Genomic DNA, 15,812 nt, shown 5'->3' with positions numbered 1-15,812 from the left:
AGCCTACGCATGCTGACGCAGCTCCCCACCTGAACTACTATCATATTCAGTTTACCACCATACATGCGGGCTCCAGCGCTTGTCCTAGCCGGAACACTGGTCCCACCGGGAGCACTCCGCACTAACGGGCCCGGGGGCACGAGACTTGTCCTGCAGCAGACAAGCGGAGGCGCTGTGGAGCGGCACCGCTCTCCTCGTGCCTGGGGTCGCTGGCCAGAGGGTGGCGAGAGGCAGTTGGGTCGCCTCATTCCTGGTAGTGCCAAACACACGCAACGTTTCCAGGCAAAAAAAAAACGTCATTCTTTAAAAACAAAATATGTGAAACTAATTTTCCATTTGAAAAACTGTCACACTGTGCTCCAAGAGTCCGATTTAATCAAAACCTATCTTCTTTTCAGAACCCATTTCCCTTGCCAAGCCTAACCAATATATACAGTGCCTTGCGAAAGTATTCGGCCCCCTTGAACTTTTCAACCTTTTGCCACATTTCAGGCTTCAAACATAAAGATATAAATTTTTTATTTTATGTGAAGAATCACCAACAAGTGGGACACAATTGTGAAGTGGAACGAAATCTATTGGATTTTTGAAACTTTTTTAACTAATAAAAAAATGAAAAGTGGGGCGTGCAAAAATATTCGGCCCCCTTGCGTTAATACTTTGTAGAGCAGTATGTCAATGGACTTCAAACTAGCAACACATCATATTCAAATACTATTCCACCCCACCCCAAAATTCCAACGTTTTATCAAAAATAGACAAAAGAAGACATTCTGAAAAGTAATATTTTATTGTTAATCCATTTTTTAATTTCGAGCATGAGCACATTTTTAATATAGTTTTTCAACACATGTTCAAAAATAATGGGGCATTTATAAATACATCAGCTGGTATATTCAGTAGTACTGACATATTGTCCCCACTAAGCCTGCGCTGTGTAGAAGAGCAGACATGACTGCCTGCCCTCCTGTCATTTCAGTGCCTCTAACTCACATTTATGATATGGATATATTTGTACAGTATAAAATTATTTTTTCTCAGCCCACAGTCTCTCTACAATTGCAAGTTCCTAAAATTCAACTTTTAAAATTTGAGAAACTTATTAAAGTAGCCTCTGAAAAGGATTGGCTATAATAGGTTTTCAGCACTGAAAAGAGAGGAGGGGTTTCAGCAAAATGCTTTCATACAGTACCTCACTCCATGACCAGCAGAGATCAATTAAAAAAATTAAGGTACAAAAGCAGAATGCAGCATGATTAACCGCAGAACAAATTGGGGATTAAAATACGATAAAATTACACCATAAAGAAACTTCCAGAAGCTAAAAAAATGTCAAGGGATCCAAATGTTTCAAATGGACTTAACCTCTCGCAAGGAGCAAGTTGATGTCTTTCCAAACTTTTCACACACAGGTCACTGCAGCTACAGAGGAAGTATTAGCACCTGCCACTCCTACAGTGACAACTCTTCTATGTTTACTGAGTGCCCATTCATCTCTGCGGGGCGTTCCAGGGAATTAATTACATGTGGAAAAAGACTGAATACATGTTTCTACAACTCTATAGAAGTCTGCAGGGTTTTAAAAAAGTACTTTAATGGACCTCTGTCATTTTGTTCTTCTGTATTAAGGTAAAGGCAGGCTAGCTATAACTATAATTAAATACTAAACTTACTCTTTAATATATGATATGTGAAAGTCCCACAAAGGAGTGCATTTGTTCAGAGCAAATGGCTACAAGCATGTACTGGGTTGTTTTCTCTACAAGTACAGTACATAGAAAGTGCATCCTATTATATCTGACTTCCCTAAATAAAAGAAACAGATCTCCAAACAAAAGCGCTGTATTCAAATGACTGGTGTTGCAAAATTCTACATTAAAAAAAAAGAAATCAAGTTACCTGGTTTTAATCTAAACTGGTACAAATAATCAAATACAAGAATACTTCGGTGAAGTTCAAGCGTCTAACAATGTCATGCAACACAACAGCTTTAGAAAAACCAAAGACCACAGGTTTATTGCTTGTTCCAAAATGAGGTTTTGAAAGTTGTCTAGTCTACTTTGTTCTAGCAAAAATACTCTCCTGAATGAAAATATAAACACATTTCCCTTAGATAGAACAAACATAACTAAAATTTAAAATATTAGCAGGTAATCAATAATAACTATGACTCAACTTGAAAAGATCATATTCATTTAACAACTTCACTGGCCAGCCTTACGGAACATTAAACGCAAAAATATATTATTGTTAAATATACTTTGTCTATCTTATTGAAGGCATTCATGGTACACCACATTTCTGTTTGGTTTTGATTTTTTGATTTACATAGTAGCAGAACAATCGAACTTTCCAGGCCAAATGGCCTCTTCTTGTCTGTCACCATTCAAATGATATTACACTTGGTTGAAAAAAACCTTCCCTTATCCTACATTAACACATCTTATTTAGAAGTTTTATTTAGCAAATTCCTGCCTTCAATCCTGCAAAGCTCCTTAACTACACGTGTAAACAATATTCTATAAAAATCCCACACATGATGCCCGTATAACAGGTAAAGAGAACAGAAGCTTATAATGCAAAACAGAACAAGAAACAAAAGACAAATACTTTCACTGTGTGTGCTAATGTAAAACTGTAACCATAACAAATATGTGAATAAACCAGTGCTGGAAAATAGGTACAAGTTCAACGAGTTTATGACATTCATATTAAAAATAACAGCTGAGATATTTGAAATCAAAATTGTGATAAATGAATGAAAAAGGAATGTAAATTGCTTAAACAAAAGCTGTACATCAGAACTGTTATTCACCATTGGGAATATAGCCTAAAACTGTGAAACATTAACTGAACACCAATTTCTAATCACCATTTTGTTTAATTACACTGAGTATTTAAACAAAAAAAAACACTAAACTCACAACACCTGAAAAGCAACGGTAATGCAGAAAAAAAGTAAATATTTTAATTAACTCAGAAAGCACATGCAATGATTCGAATTTGGAAAACCTTGTGAAATACCGGTTTTAACCAGCACTTGCTTGGGAGTGTAATATTAATGATCTATGATCAAATCTTTTCTAAAAAATAAATCACAGTCCATGAATAATTTAGATCTAACAGAGGAACAATTTTGTCATTCATATTCTCGTCTAAAAAAAAAACATGGCAATCTCAAAACAACTGAGACAGTAATGCAGCTTACAGAGTTCACCAGACACTTAAGACCTAGGCTGCCACTGAGATTCTTATCTAAATTCAATCAGGAGATAATAAAATATATGACCTGTGCATATTAATCATAGCAGTACTATATAATCAATAAAACTGGGTTTTAAAAGTGCAGAAGATATTCAAGTGTGATTTTTTTTCATAAAAAAGGCAAAGAATTGTAAATCTTTAAATTTCAAAAGACTTTACACTTTCTCATTCTAACACTAGAATAATTACACACATCCTATTGATGCTCAGATACAGAGATGCAGTGTTCATTTTCCAACCGCCAACTAATCCATAACAAAACCAGTGTTAGTGTCAAGAATATGAAGTTTTTTTTTTAAAAAAAACACTCAACATAAAACGGTCAGCTGGAAGTTATCGATTAACCAGTGTTTGTTTTTTTTTGGCATAAAAATCTATTGCACATACAGTAGTGAAAACTGACCATTGCATAGAACAACGGGAAACAAAAATCTTGAGATTGTCACAACAGACCTTTATCTTTATCGTGGTACCACAATGTGTACGTTTTCGCACAGCAGTGTTAAGTTAGTGTGAACACAATCATGAACAGTGTATAAACTCTACTGAATTCACTTTTTACAGTCTGCACCTGTTCTTTAAAAGCAGCTGCACTCAGAGCACTCATATTTATTCCTCCTACATGGAGTGTCACCTACAGAGTGGACTGTCCAGTAAACAGCGTCGCCTACAATCCTTCTGTAAATCCGCACTGCATGCAGGGCAATGCAAGAACAGGGACACTGCACCTTCTGCATCTTAAGTGACAGTATAAAGCTCATCTTTCTCGTTCCTGCAGAGCTGGTAACCACAGAAAAAACTGCGGGACCATCCCCATGGGGGGTTGTACTTTTCGCGGGGAGGCAGCAGGAAGACCACGCTGCTCGCCACCATTATGTGCCAGATGCTGTGAGTGTAGTAGTAGTTGTCATCAGTCTCGGTAAACACATACACGCAAAGGCCAATGACTGCAGTCGCTATGCCTGGCAGCAGGTAGAACACCCAGCGCTTCCATGTCTTAGGATAACACTGGCGCCTCCTAACCCCGCGATAAATCTGCAAAGAGATCAATCAGTTTTGCTTAATGAAAACACAGTTGACATGCTGCTAATACACAGGCAAGACTTGGCAGGCACAAAGTATTTAACCCCCCCCCAGCGGTAATTTATGTTAATGTCTGGAGAGAACCAAGAAAATCATATTTAAATCCTGTACCATCATTTCAGAAATTGTTACCTTCATGCTGGAAAAAATGAGGTAGGGCTTTTAGCAACTGTTTTAAGCAACTGTTGCAGTAAATTGCAGAGACCCACTGGAAGAGGAAGATGCAATTTCCTACTGCCTCGTTCAAGATCTGTTGCACCTTCGCTGACATGCCCAAGGAGAGACGTTGTTTCGCCACTCAAATCTGAAGCAATTACGCTTAAAAGCAGATTCTAATTTCTAATTTCTCAAAACCTGATTCCGGAAACCTAACAATGACAAAACACCTTCTTGAACTTCCTGTTTTTCACCTCTGGGAAGCCTGTTCAGTAGTTATTTTTTCAGGAATAGTTTATTTGCCATAAATACATTTATACATTTATACATTTTGAAAGGGCAGCAAGGAACGAGGACTCAAGTATGACATGTTTAAAACTAGATATGTACGTAAACAGAGCTTAAAGATAAAAAAAATAGAAAGATTAAGTCGTTGTCTCTTACCCAAGCAGCCACCATGGCAAGGACAGCACACAGGACTGGACCCAGCAAATTCCAGAGCCCTCTGCGATCCAGCTGCATCGACATTGCAATGATCAGAGTTCCCAGCATAAACAGCATCTAAGTGAACAAGACGAGAAAACGTGTTGAATCAAGAACAGATGTTAATTAGAACACTGCACAGTGATCAATAACAGACATTACACCTGTGACCCAACATCTCCATCTTAACATATGTTTTCTGGAGTGTGCTCTAGATCTGTCTGTCAACAGGCCTTGAGGAAGGGGAACAGCGCTCACGTATTTAAAGGTGTCCTTGATCCGTGCCATGCAGAGGATGGTCACCCAGATGGAGCACACTGAGCCCAGAAAGTCACAGTACTGGAGCGTGTCGTAGTCCATGATGCACAGCACAGTGACGCCAGGCTGGTCACACGCATGGTAAAACTGGGACAGACAACATGCAAAAAAAAAACCAAGCATGCAGTCAAGATAAAGAGAGAGTAACTCAGCAATGTATACCAGAACGACTGGTTTTTGAATCGGGTCATTTGTTCCAGGCAAAGCTGGGTATTTGTCTACGTGCAGCGCTTTCGAGATCCATGGTCGAGACACACCGTTGAGAAGAACATCGTGAAGAGGTAGACGGACGCCTCCACGAGGTAGCAGCGGTACAGCGCCAGCACGATGGGCGGGATGAACAGCAGGTTGCTGAGAGTCAGCAGCAGGGCTGCAGCCAGCTGGCGCCCGTAGGACTGCGCTGTTCCGTCGTCCGTGCAGCTCCAGCCTGCCCAGCCTGGAACCAACAGAGCGCGTCAGACCCTGGAAAACCCCTCGCACACAAACCCACGCCAACCGAAGTGAGACCCACCGGCTTTACAGACGCACGCGGCGTACAGGTAGCCATTGGAACGGAGCAGCCTGCACTCTCCATAGGTCCCACAGTCATCGACGCAGGCACTCAGGTACACGGATGTGATCACTGTGCCCCACGCTGCTCCACCGTCACTTGATGAGAAACAAAAGGCAACAGGAAGAGGAATTGAAATTCACACCCGAAGAAGGCTCCACCGCCAAAACGTTCTTCTCTTTTCAGCATTTTCCTTTGTAGCCAACACATGCTGCTGCAGCTACCCACCCAGGGGAACTGAAAGGGCTTCACTTTTAGAGTGCACTCAGTCCCTTTCATAAAGATTGTTGTTAAACTGTAAGGTGACATGGCTTTAACGATACTCCTGAACAGGCCCCACCTGAAGGTCACACTTCACTGTGCTGTACAGCTGCTTCTGACCCCCGAACCTGTTCCTTCAGTGTCTCCCTGCAGACTTTCACAAGCAGACTGCAGCTCTGACTTTTAGCACGGGCGACTATTTTCGGGGGCCTCACCTGTCATTTTGAGGGCACACAATCTGTAGGGTGAGGTACCACCATGCAGCTTCGGGGAAGGGAATCTGAAGTGTGGCTTCGGGGGCTGTGACATTCATCCTGAGGAGATGACCCTGAGAGAAGGCTGCAGGAGAACCAGGCACAACAGCTGGGGACCAGTTTTTCACATGGCAAGACGATCATTCAGACAGGAAATGTTGGCTTTTCTACTTCTGATCGCGTCTTGTCCTTTTCAATGTATTTAGTTGTCTTTCTCTATATAAAACCGCAAATGATGGCTCATTATTAAATGAGGAAAAATGCTTTTTGTTCCATATCCTGAGTGAGTGTATAATTGATGGCACTATCCCATTTCATTCCTGATGTTGCCCGAGCTGAAACACCCACAAATGTACTTTCTTTTTAATGTGTTTTCATCTCTTTTGAGTCTAGCTAAAGAAGAGACATAGCAATAAGTACTCTTTTCTCGATAAAACTGCCTTATAGTATATTTGCACTGATCACAGCATTGACACTCATCACAGTTCATAGAAACAATTCTAAACTGAGATGGTAATCTAGCCTTCTCTAAATTAATGACTATTAACTGCAGTATAAAGGGAGATTGACCGCTGGATAAAGGTGAGAAAGAAAACAAACTCAAATCCTAAACCATAAAAGTCTAATTTCAAAAACATAATGGTAGTAAAGGTTTACAGAGTCCAATAATACTATTGCTTTGCCCTTTTTAAATAAAACACAGAGGTGTATACTGTAGGAATTTAGGCCTAAATTTCATTCTAGAATTCTACGGATCATTATAACTCATTATAACTAATATTCTAAGAAACATTAAGAATGCTCCATGGCTTCAAATAATGAATCAAAAACAATTACAACTTTAAAAAGGTTGAAAACCATTGTAAATCCTGTAACTGTTAATGACTGTTAATGGGTTAATGTTGCAAGCCAACACGTCTCTTTCGGTTTACTGCAAAACCCGACTCAGCTGGATGGTATCTTGAATCCCACTTCCAACCAGCGTCAATTGCTATACCTGTTGTGCAGGTTTGTGTGCTGTTCAGTGACAGTACAGGAGATCTGGTAGTCAGGCAGGCCACCACACTGGAATTCCTGTTGGTTAAGTTTGCCTAAGACAAGGAAGTGAATAGAAAACCCAGTATTAAAACAAATGTGTTATAATATGCGTACAAATTATAATAATTTATTAAGTATACTGTAAATTTTTAAGAGTGCACATATGTTGAGAAAATGATATTAGGAATGATAAAAAAACAAATGTATTACAAAAAAATAAAAGCCACGGAAACCACTTTGGATTCTTCACAGTTCCCCCTGCACATGTTAGACGCTTGCCAAAACTTCTTCTCAGAGAATAAGGAACTTGGCCTTTTAACTATGATTAGTGTTTAAAGAATCTGGTGCTGTCATTTTCATTCAGTGGTGGGAACTCAAGCTTGAGGAACCTGAAATTAATATGGCAATACACCACTACTCTAAGATATCTCCTGCATTTCAGCATGAGTGGAAAAAGATGGAAAACATCCCATAAATGCACATGAAGAACAGGATTACTGACATTTTTTTTTATAAGACTTTCCGCTTGGAAAAAATCCTTACCATGTTTTAAAGAATAGTTTGAAATGGTTTAAAACGACACAATGGTGAAATTCACAATGGTGTCCATTTTATGACAAAAATAAATTTCAGTAGTTATAATGGAAATACGTTTTCTTTATAAGATAGTTCAGGTGGAGAGCTGCGTCAGCCCGCGTAGGACAAGAAATAGGTTTATGCCATGCTGAAAAGAGAAGAAAGAAAACTCGTTTCCTCGTTTCTTTATAAGATGCTGGCTTCCAACAACCAGAGGACAACACAAAGCCCGGGGTGGGGATCCCTGTGTGTCTCACCTTGTTGAGCTTCAGGTCCAGAACGAGGGTCCCCCCGCTGTCCGTCAGGGACTTGAGGTTGAACGAGACCAGCGTGGGGGCCCGAGAGGTCAGCGTGACGTTCGGCCCGCCAACGAGGGCGAAGCGTGTGGAGACCACATCCATGTCTTCTCTGAACACGGGCTCGTAGCGCACACAGGCGCTCCCGAAGGGATCCCTCCGTGCCGAGCTGTTTCCGCTAGGCAGCCAGCTCAGAGCGTTCAGAGACGGACTGGAGTTGTTAGAACTTAGCTGGGCAAAGAGGTCCTTTAACAGCCCAGTACTTTTCGGCTTGCACCCTCCTGTGTTAAAATAAAAAAAAAAACATTTTTTCCACCGATCAATAACTATAAAAAATATGCATATTCATTGATTCGAAGTAGTTCTCCACTCAGAAGAGTCTAAACAGAATATTAACTACTTGTCTGTAGTTCATTGTTTGGCTCATTTTAAGTTGAATCGCATTACAAAGGCACATATAAAGAAGAACGTGAAAATGCTTTGTAAACAGATTAAAGTAAGCCCATTCAAATATTGCTAAACGGATTGCGTGTGTGTGAAGAACCCTCTCCACAGCTACATTTTCGCGAGCAGTCCAGGGAAATCTGAAAAAGGAGTCAGGCCTTACCCGTGAGGTTAGCTGTGATTGTGAAAGCTGTAGTCAGGTTAGGGTAGATGCTGTCTGCTGAGACTCGTACCCAAGTTCCCCAGGGCGGTGTGGGCAGCTGAGCTGTGCAGGTGACGTTCCCAGAGCAGTTCACTGTTCTCACTGTGGAGTCAGTCAGAGCTACCGCACCCAGGGTGAGCACTAAAGGGCAGACCTTATCCGTAATGTTTTCTGTGACACAGCCGGAGATATGGAATGTTACCTCGGACGTATAATCTGGCACAAAAATCCTGAAGGAAACAGAAATAACGAGCAAAGTAATTTCGGCCACTCTTGCTTCAACGCCAACATATTACTGGTATACAACTCTAATGCAAGCTTCGAAATGTTGGAAAGAGGCGAGGAAAGACACGTCGCTTGTTTTCAAACTTACTTCATAAAAGCTGTCTTGTCAGGATAGGACAGGGACAGTCTGAGTGGAACATTTCGTTCCAGGACCGGCAAATCCACCGCTCTCCTCACAAACATCTGTGGCTGGAAAAAGTATGTGCATGTAGGAGAAAACCCCTGGCGGAGAAAAATGGAAAAACCGCGATGTAGCACCGTGTGTTTTGGGGGGAAAAAAAAAATAACGAGAGGCATTATGTTTGCTATCTGTGGCTCCTCACTTGATTCGCATTTGTACGGAAGCTTGTAAAATCACTTACAAATATACAGAGCACAACGGGTGCGTGACTCTGGAAAAGGCTTTGTTCACAGACTTATGTGCTCAAGAAGGTAGCGTGTACATATGAATTGTTTAAATGAAAGATACTGTGGTTTGGCGCACCCAGCAGCAGGCAAAAGCAGACACACCTTTTGTTCGATTTTGCCATCATCTTTTGGAAGGTGGGCCGCTATAAACCAGTCTCCGGGGGCAGGGTTGGTGATGTTGAAGAAGGCAATGCTTTGGCCACTGCTGACCACCAGGGTCAGGTTCTGAGCCGGAAGGAAGGCTGTGTTCTTCGCAAACTGAGTCCCGACAGGATTGATTACTGGAGGGGCACCTGCCCTGAAGTGTCTGTAGAAACCAAAATAAATAACACCAACACCTCGATAAAGACCCTTTCTAATGGCGTCGCTGTCTAGATAACAGACTGAGTGAAAGAATCAATGAATAATACAGTCATAGAAAGGCGTGTGCCTACATGGTTACGTTATGTTTCCTGCAGTTAGAACCTGTCCCCTTGGTCACGATCAGTAACCAGCGCGCCAGCACCGTGTCCTCTGGCACTTGGAACTGGTGTAGCCGAGCGCTGCCGAACCAGCTGTACTTGGACAGCTTCTGAGGCGTCTTGGACAGGTACTCGGGCACGTAGGTCAGCTCTGGAGTGTGACAGGACAAAAAGAGAGAGAGGCCGCTTCAAACCTGACATTATTTCACATGTTCAAGTAGGCAGAATATGCCCAGCTATTTATATTGGCGAGACAGGAAGGAGACCGGGAGACCATTTCAGGGAACATGTCAGGGCTGTGAGGATCAAAGATCGCTCCAAACCCATAGTTATCCGTTTCATCTCTAACGGCCACAATCCTTCTGATCTCTCCATATACGCCCTCACAGAGGGGTTTCGAAACTCCTATTGCAGAAGGACATCTGAAACCAAAACCATCCTGAACCTAGGATCACACCTTCCCCCTTCTCTCAATGACAGACTAATTTCCTTCTAACCCTCTCTATTCATTTGCTGGTTTTGACTTCACACCTCTCTTCACCTCTCTTGACTTCAAGAAGGCTTCACAGCCAAAACGTTTCAGCATTAAATAAACCTTTACTTGTTCCTTCATTATTTTTCATGCTTCAGGGAATGAAGCTAATTTTTTTTATTCTAGTTGTATCTACTAGTTTTGAACTCCAGTCTGTCTAGCCCCTTAAGAAAATTCCCTATGGTATCTATGGATTGGAAATGTCTACAGAAGCCTTTAGGTTATTTTATACTAAAGAGAGCGTTGCGGGTGCTACTGAAATATCGTTAGATGCAAGTTAAGAACACATTGGTTGATCAAGTTCCGTAGGTTATCAAAACTAAGTAACTGAAACAAGTCGGATTGACTAAGCTCCTGTAAGGACACAAGTTTTGTAAGCACCGACACAACAGGAACAGTTGGTATACAGATACCACATAACGGCTAAAATAGTTAATTTAAATTAAATCACCACACATCAATCTCACTGCAATCTCACTCATAAATTATAAAAATACAGCTTAAGTTACCGATGCAAATCCTCACCATTTGCTAAAGTGCTGGTTATGAAACCAGCAAGGAGAAGACACGGAACGACCGATGCGTCCATTTTGCATTTAGGGTTAAGGCTTCAGTAAGGACATTGTCATTTACTTCATTTTCGTTGTCACCAGCTTTATTTTCGCACTGGTTTGTTCTTGCTCCAGCTCCTTGGTTTTGTTTACTATAGCTACTTCCTGGTTTCGGGCACGCTGGAGAGCTGACGTTACACGTAAACGAGTGCCTGAGCTGTGATTGGCCAGAGCGCAGCCGCCTGCCTCTTGCGTCAGCGCATGACATAAGCGCTGCGGAGTGGAGCAATAGCGCCTGGGCAGGTGTACGTGTTGCCCGCATTTGCACAGAGATGGATGGTTACTTAATACATCTTTACGAGCTAGCTGCAATCACTGGTATTTTAGAATTGCGCTATTACAGTAAATGACGTTTCCTGCTCCTCTGTATAGTGTGTATATTATTTAAAAAAACGTCTGATGCAGAAGCTGAAATGAGTGATCAGAAAAGAGTGTAAACTGCACCGCTCAGTCACTCAGCATTCCAGTGACTAAGTGGTGCGTAATAATTAAAAATGGCTGATATTTGTATATGGGGACCCCAACCCCAACCACTTCATATGCAGGAGTACACCTGGGTGACATGCGGCAGCCCTTCTGCACCAGAATCCCCCCCAACACAGCCATGGTACAGAAGGGAGACAGTGCCTCACCAGCTGAATTAACTCGGAACTTCAGAAGCCAAAGAGGACTTCAGGACTTCCGCTACACTGTGTTACCAGTTCTTTAATGACCAGGCAGTCAGGGCCCCATTTAACGTCTCACCTGAAGGACAGCAATTCTTACAGCATAGTGTCCTCTGTCACTGTACTGGGGCACTGGACTGGGAATTCAGAGTGTCTTCTACTGCTCCACCATCTATCTCTATTCTAAACATATGAAGTGTCTACATACAGGTAGATATGGAGCAGTTAGTGGTCCATACCAAACCCACTCTTGACAGAGAGAGGTCACTGGACACGAGTCCAGCCCCCCCCCCCCCCAGAAACAGCCTAACTGGATCACCGATTCCTCACACAGATTCTGGATGATTGATGGCAGAAGTGGCACACAGACTGCTGATGCCCAGCCCCTACAGGGCATGAATTTGCGATGACATCCTTCCTTGATCTAAACCTTTCTCTTTACCTCTGTCTGAATACACTCTGTGGTGCGTTATAGGAGATCAACTTGGAAGAGTTATTCAGAACTGTGTTCCACAGTCACACACTTTAGCTTTTATACATTACCTTGATATGTTGAGATGTTTTGCACAGCTAAAGCTTGAATGCTTGAGACAGTATTTCTAAACCAACATGCTGGACTTGGAGTTCTCCAGTGGAGCTTCGGTTCCAGTCTGTGCTGCCCAGGAGTGCGTTCTGTTGCAGTTTGTTTTAGGATCCATTACAGGGCAGACGATGTGAACACAGACTGGTACAGGTTTGCATGTTGATATAAACATTGAATGTGTTATAGAGGTTGTAAATGTTATAGTGATACTTCTCCTGTCTGTGTCATTCCACCCACAATCTGGGATTTATTATCTCCTCCTATTTGTTCAGTGGCACAGCCTCTGGCTAAATATTTAGTTAAGTAAACCATTACATAAAAATCTGTTTGAGCATCAGCAATTTCTCACAAAACACATACGCATATATTAGTATTGAATATATGTTAATTCTTGGGTCTTCATATAGGCTGCCATATCAACATTAGTCGAACAAGCAACATGGCAGTCAGACAGGAGATGAGCACGTTTATTTTACAGCTCGTCCCCTTCTCTCCTCACGATGACCTTGCATTGGAAAGGGACGATGACCCCTATGGGAAAAAAAGAACTCCGAGAGTTCAAAACCATGAGAAACTATTCATCCGTCTGTTCATTTTCACTCTGTTTATCTTTGAGGGTGTCGTGGGTTTACAGCTTGCTTTTTAACAAAAAAAAACAATATACTTTTAAACGATGAATGATGGGGATCTGGGGGCTTATAGTCTAGGAAAGTCTGTAAAGCATTTCTATCAGAGTGAAGCAGAATAGACGTTGGTTGGGGAGCACATTCTTGCTTTTTGCCTGTGCATCACTCAGTGCAGCTCCTCGCGGTGTCCCTGGGCAGACTGGCTAATTGGAACCAGTTCACATGCTGTCTATCTACAAGACAAACACCAGAGAAACAGTTTACCCACTAGTGTGCCTGTGTGCCCCTGTGCTTGTGTGTCTAATGGCTCATGTAATTTATTGTATCTGCACTTGAGTGCTGACATATTGCAGCTATTGATTTTCATCTGCCCGAATCAATATTGAAGTGTTTGTACCAGGTCCGTATGATATTTAGAGTTGAAAAGGACGAGGAATCAAGCCAAATGTGATGTAGTGATAAGACGGGGAGATGGACTGATATTGAGCTCTGTTTTTTATTATAATCAAGGTATAAGAGCCGGTTTGGTTGAACATATGTTAGGACATATGCTCCATCGCACTGCACGGGGTCATTAGAGGCTTTATTATTCCAAGGTTGGCTAATAATCACCCCATCATTACCGCGTGGCCTCGTATTTTGGTCCTCACAGCCTGCGAGCATCAGGCAGCAGGAGGTGATCTTTATGGTATGTGTTTACGGTGGTTTCTGTTATTGACTTTACTGCATGGCTACAAAGAATCAAAAACACTCGTTTTTGGAAGAAAAACACAAGCCATTTACCATGGCGGCCCTCAATAGCAAAAGAGACGTGACGATGGATTTGATGGCTATGTCGTACAGAGCTTTGCTATAAGAATAATACAAATACTTTACTGGAACAGGTAACGGGTTTATTCCATGCTGAAAAGAAAAGAAAGGTGCGCCTCACAGCTGAAGAAGGCTCCACAGCTGAAACATTGTGTTTCCTTTCTTTTCTTTTCAGCCCGGAATAAATCCATTACCTGCTCCTTTGCACCCTATGCATGCTCTACCTACTTAAAATACTGCAATATTTAAATAGGTTGTGTTAACTGGAGTGAAGCTAAACAAGAATACGCTATTGCTTATTAAGTGCACAGCAATCTCTGTAGCCAGAAGCAACTGGCCAAGACAGTTAGAAGGGATGAACACAGTTGCTTGTAGTGCATGACATGTTAGTACCAGACCCACAGTGCCAGCAGAGTGTGAAAGCACATTATCATCCCTGACCTGTGTCTGTCAAGTGTTGCTCCATCCCTGTGATCGACAGGCAGGCCTGAGATGCTTGTTAACTGAGCTGAGTGACCGTTTTGTTTCCACTCATTGCGTTACAGCAAGGAATTTTCTGAATGAGATCATATCTTTCAGATTGTGTGTCACCATGCTGTTATGAAGCAGTTCTCGGCATCTGACAGTGCTGAGCTTTTTTCAGCTAACAGACACAGGAAGAGGCTTTGGCTGATGAGTCTGATGTTCCATATTGCACAGAACGGGGAAGGTGTAACTAAGAATTATAGTTAAAGTGTTGTTTTTTTTCTTTTCTGACTTTTAAAATTAATTTGTTTTTGATATTAGCATGCTTGATCCAAACCAGCTGTCTTGGTACTGTATTGTTTTACTGTAATGTTTATGTCTTAATGTTTATTTATACCTTACAAGTTCACAGCACTGGGTGTTAGGATTCGTGTCACAGCCTGTGTCCCTAAAAGCATCCGTGTAGTTACGATGGGCTGGTGTATCATGCAGAGCGCAGTCCCACCTGCACGCTGTATCTGCCAGCTTGGGCTATAACTCACCATGATCCTCTGTGGGATGAAGCAGCTCTACTGTGGGTGTAGGATAGATGTTCCTCCCTCCTTTCTACCAGCAGTGTGCATTAACTGTGGTCTGTTTACACAACTGCTTCATGTGCAGTGGCAGGATATAGCTTGTTTTACGTTTTCTGCATTTAGATTGATCTTATGAGTGCCTTCATTCAAATTGCTTCAAAAACAGTTTTGTCCCACATTTTACTGGACAAACGTAAAAGCTTTAAGACGTCAGTTCAGCCTTGCAAGATCACAAGTGTAATTTGGACTTTAAGAAGCTGACTTTTGTGTACATTTATGCAATGTTCCATTCCTGATTCTGGGTTAACTGAGGGCTGAAAATATCCTGAGATTCATCTTCATTCTCTAGACAGCCTGAGGGTTTTTAATTGGAAGGGCTAAAGGTATTTTCCATATCATTGGGCGAGAATCTTTCTTAGCTCTTCTGTGCTTTCGGCTTCATTCTCAACACCAGTTCTGTTGCAATTTGTCTTCATTAAGTAAAGGCAGAAAACAATAGAAATGTGACCCAAGGTGTGTGTACATTGTCATGTAGTTTATTCAGCCTAGCTCTGTTAACCCCAAGCTACTTTTCTCTTATTTGTCTACAAATGGGCCTTTTTATGATGTTCATTTAGTCAATAAGTGCTGGAAAGATCTAATGATGTGAGGAGGGAGTTCCTGTTCCTGTTCATTGCTAAGAGGCCTCTTCCAAGCAGTGGCTCTGTGATAAGCTTGATGTTCTTTTAAAAAGGAACCTACTCCAGGAGTCAAAATAGCGTGTAATTTAATTTTCCGCCCATTTGGCCTCATCCTCGATATGAAACCCAGATCAGAGGGACAGTGATAGCGAGTCCCATACTGCACGGCCAGCTGGCACCTGTGGC

At 41.9% G+C, this 15,812-nt stretch overlaps 1 protein-coding gene across 1 annotated transcript; it reads right to left on the bottom strand.

Moving 5' to 3' along the window:
• Positions 1 to 771: 771 nt before the first annotated feature.
• Positions 772 to 11,346, bottom strand: pgap6 (post-glycosylphosphatidylinositol attachment to proteins 6). The gene is made up of 13 exons (XM_088612541.1): positions 11,137 to 11,346; positions 10,053 to 10,230; positions 9,721 to 9,925; positions 9,299 to 9,432; positions 8,887 to 9,155; positions 8,241 to 8,560; positions 7,367 to 7,460; positions 6,331 to 6,454; positions 5,816 to 5,952; positions 5,562 to 5,740; positions 5,245 to 5,391; positions 4,948 to 5,064; positions 772 to 4,299 (listed from the first exon to the last, which is right to left on the bottom strand). Exons 1-13 carry the CDS (start codon positions 11,198 to 11,200, stop codon positions 4,003 to 4,005), a joined length of 2,265 nt encoding a protein of 754 aa, XP_088468667.1. The 5' UTR covers positions 11,201 to 11,346; the 3' UTR covers positions 772 to 4,002.
• Positions 11,347 to 15,812: the final 4,466 nt, after the last annotated feature.

Source organism: Lepisosteus platostomus, chromosome 19, assembly GCF_059453375.1.
Source record: "Lepisosteus platostomus isolate fLepPlt1 chromosome 19, fLepPlt1.hap1, whole genome shotgun sequence".
In the NCBI taxonomy this organism is placed as follows: Eukaryota; Metazoa; Chordata; class Actinopteri; order Semionotiformes; family Lepisosteidae; genus Lepisosteus; species Lepisosteus platostomus.
Note: the sequence above shows the minus strand (reverse complement) of the source record. Positions and strands in the feature narration are given on the sequence as shown.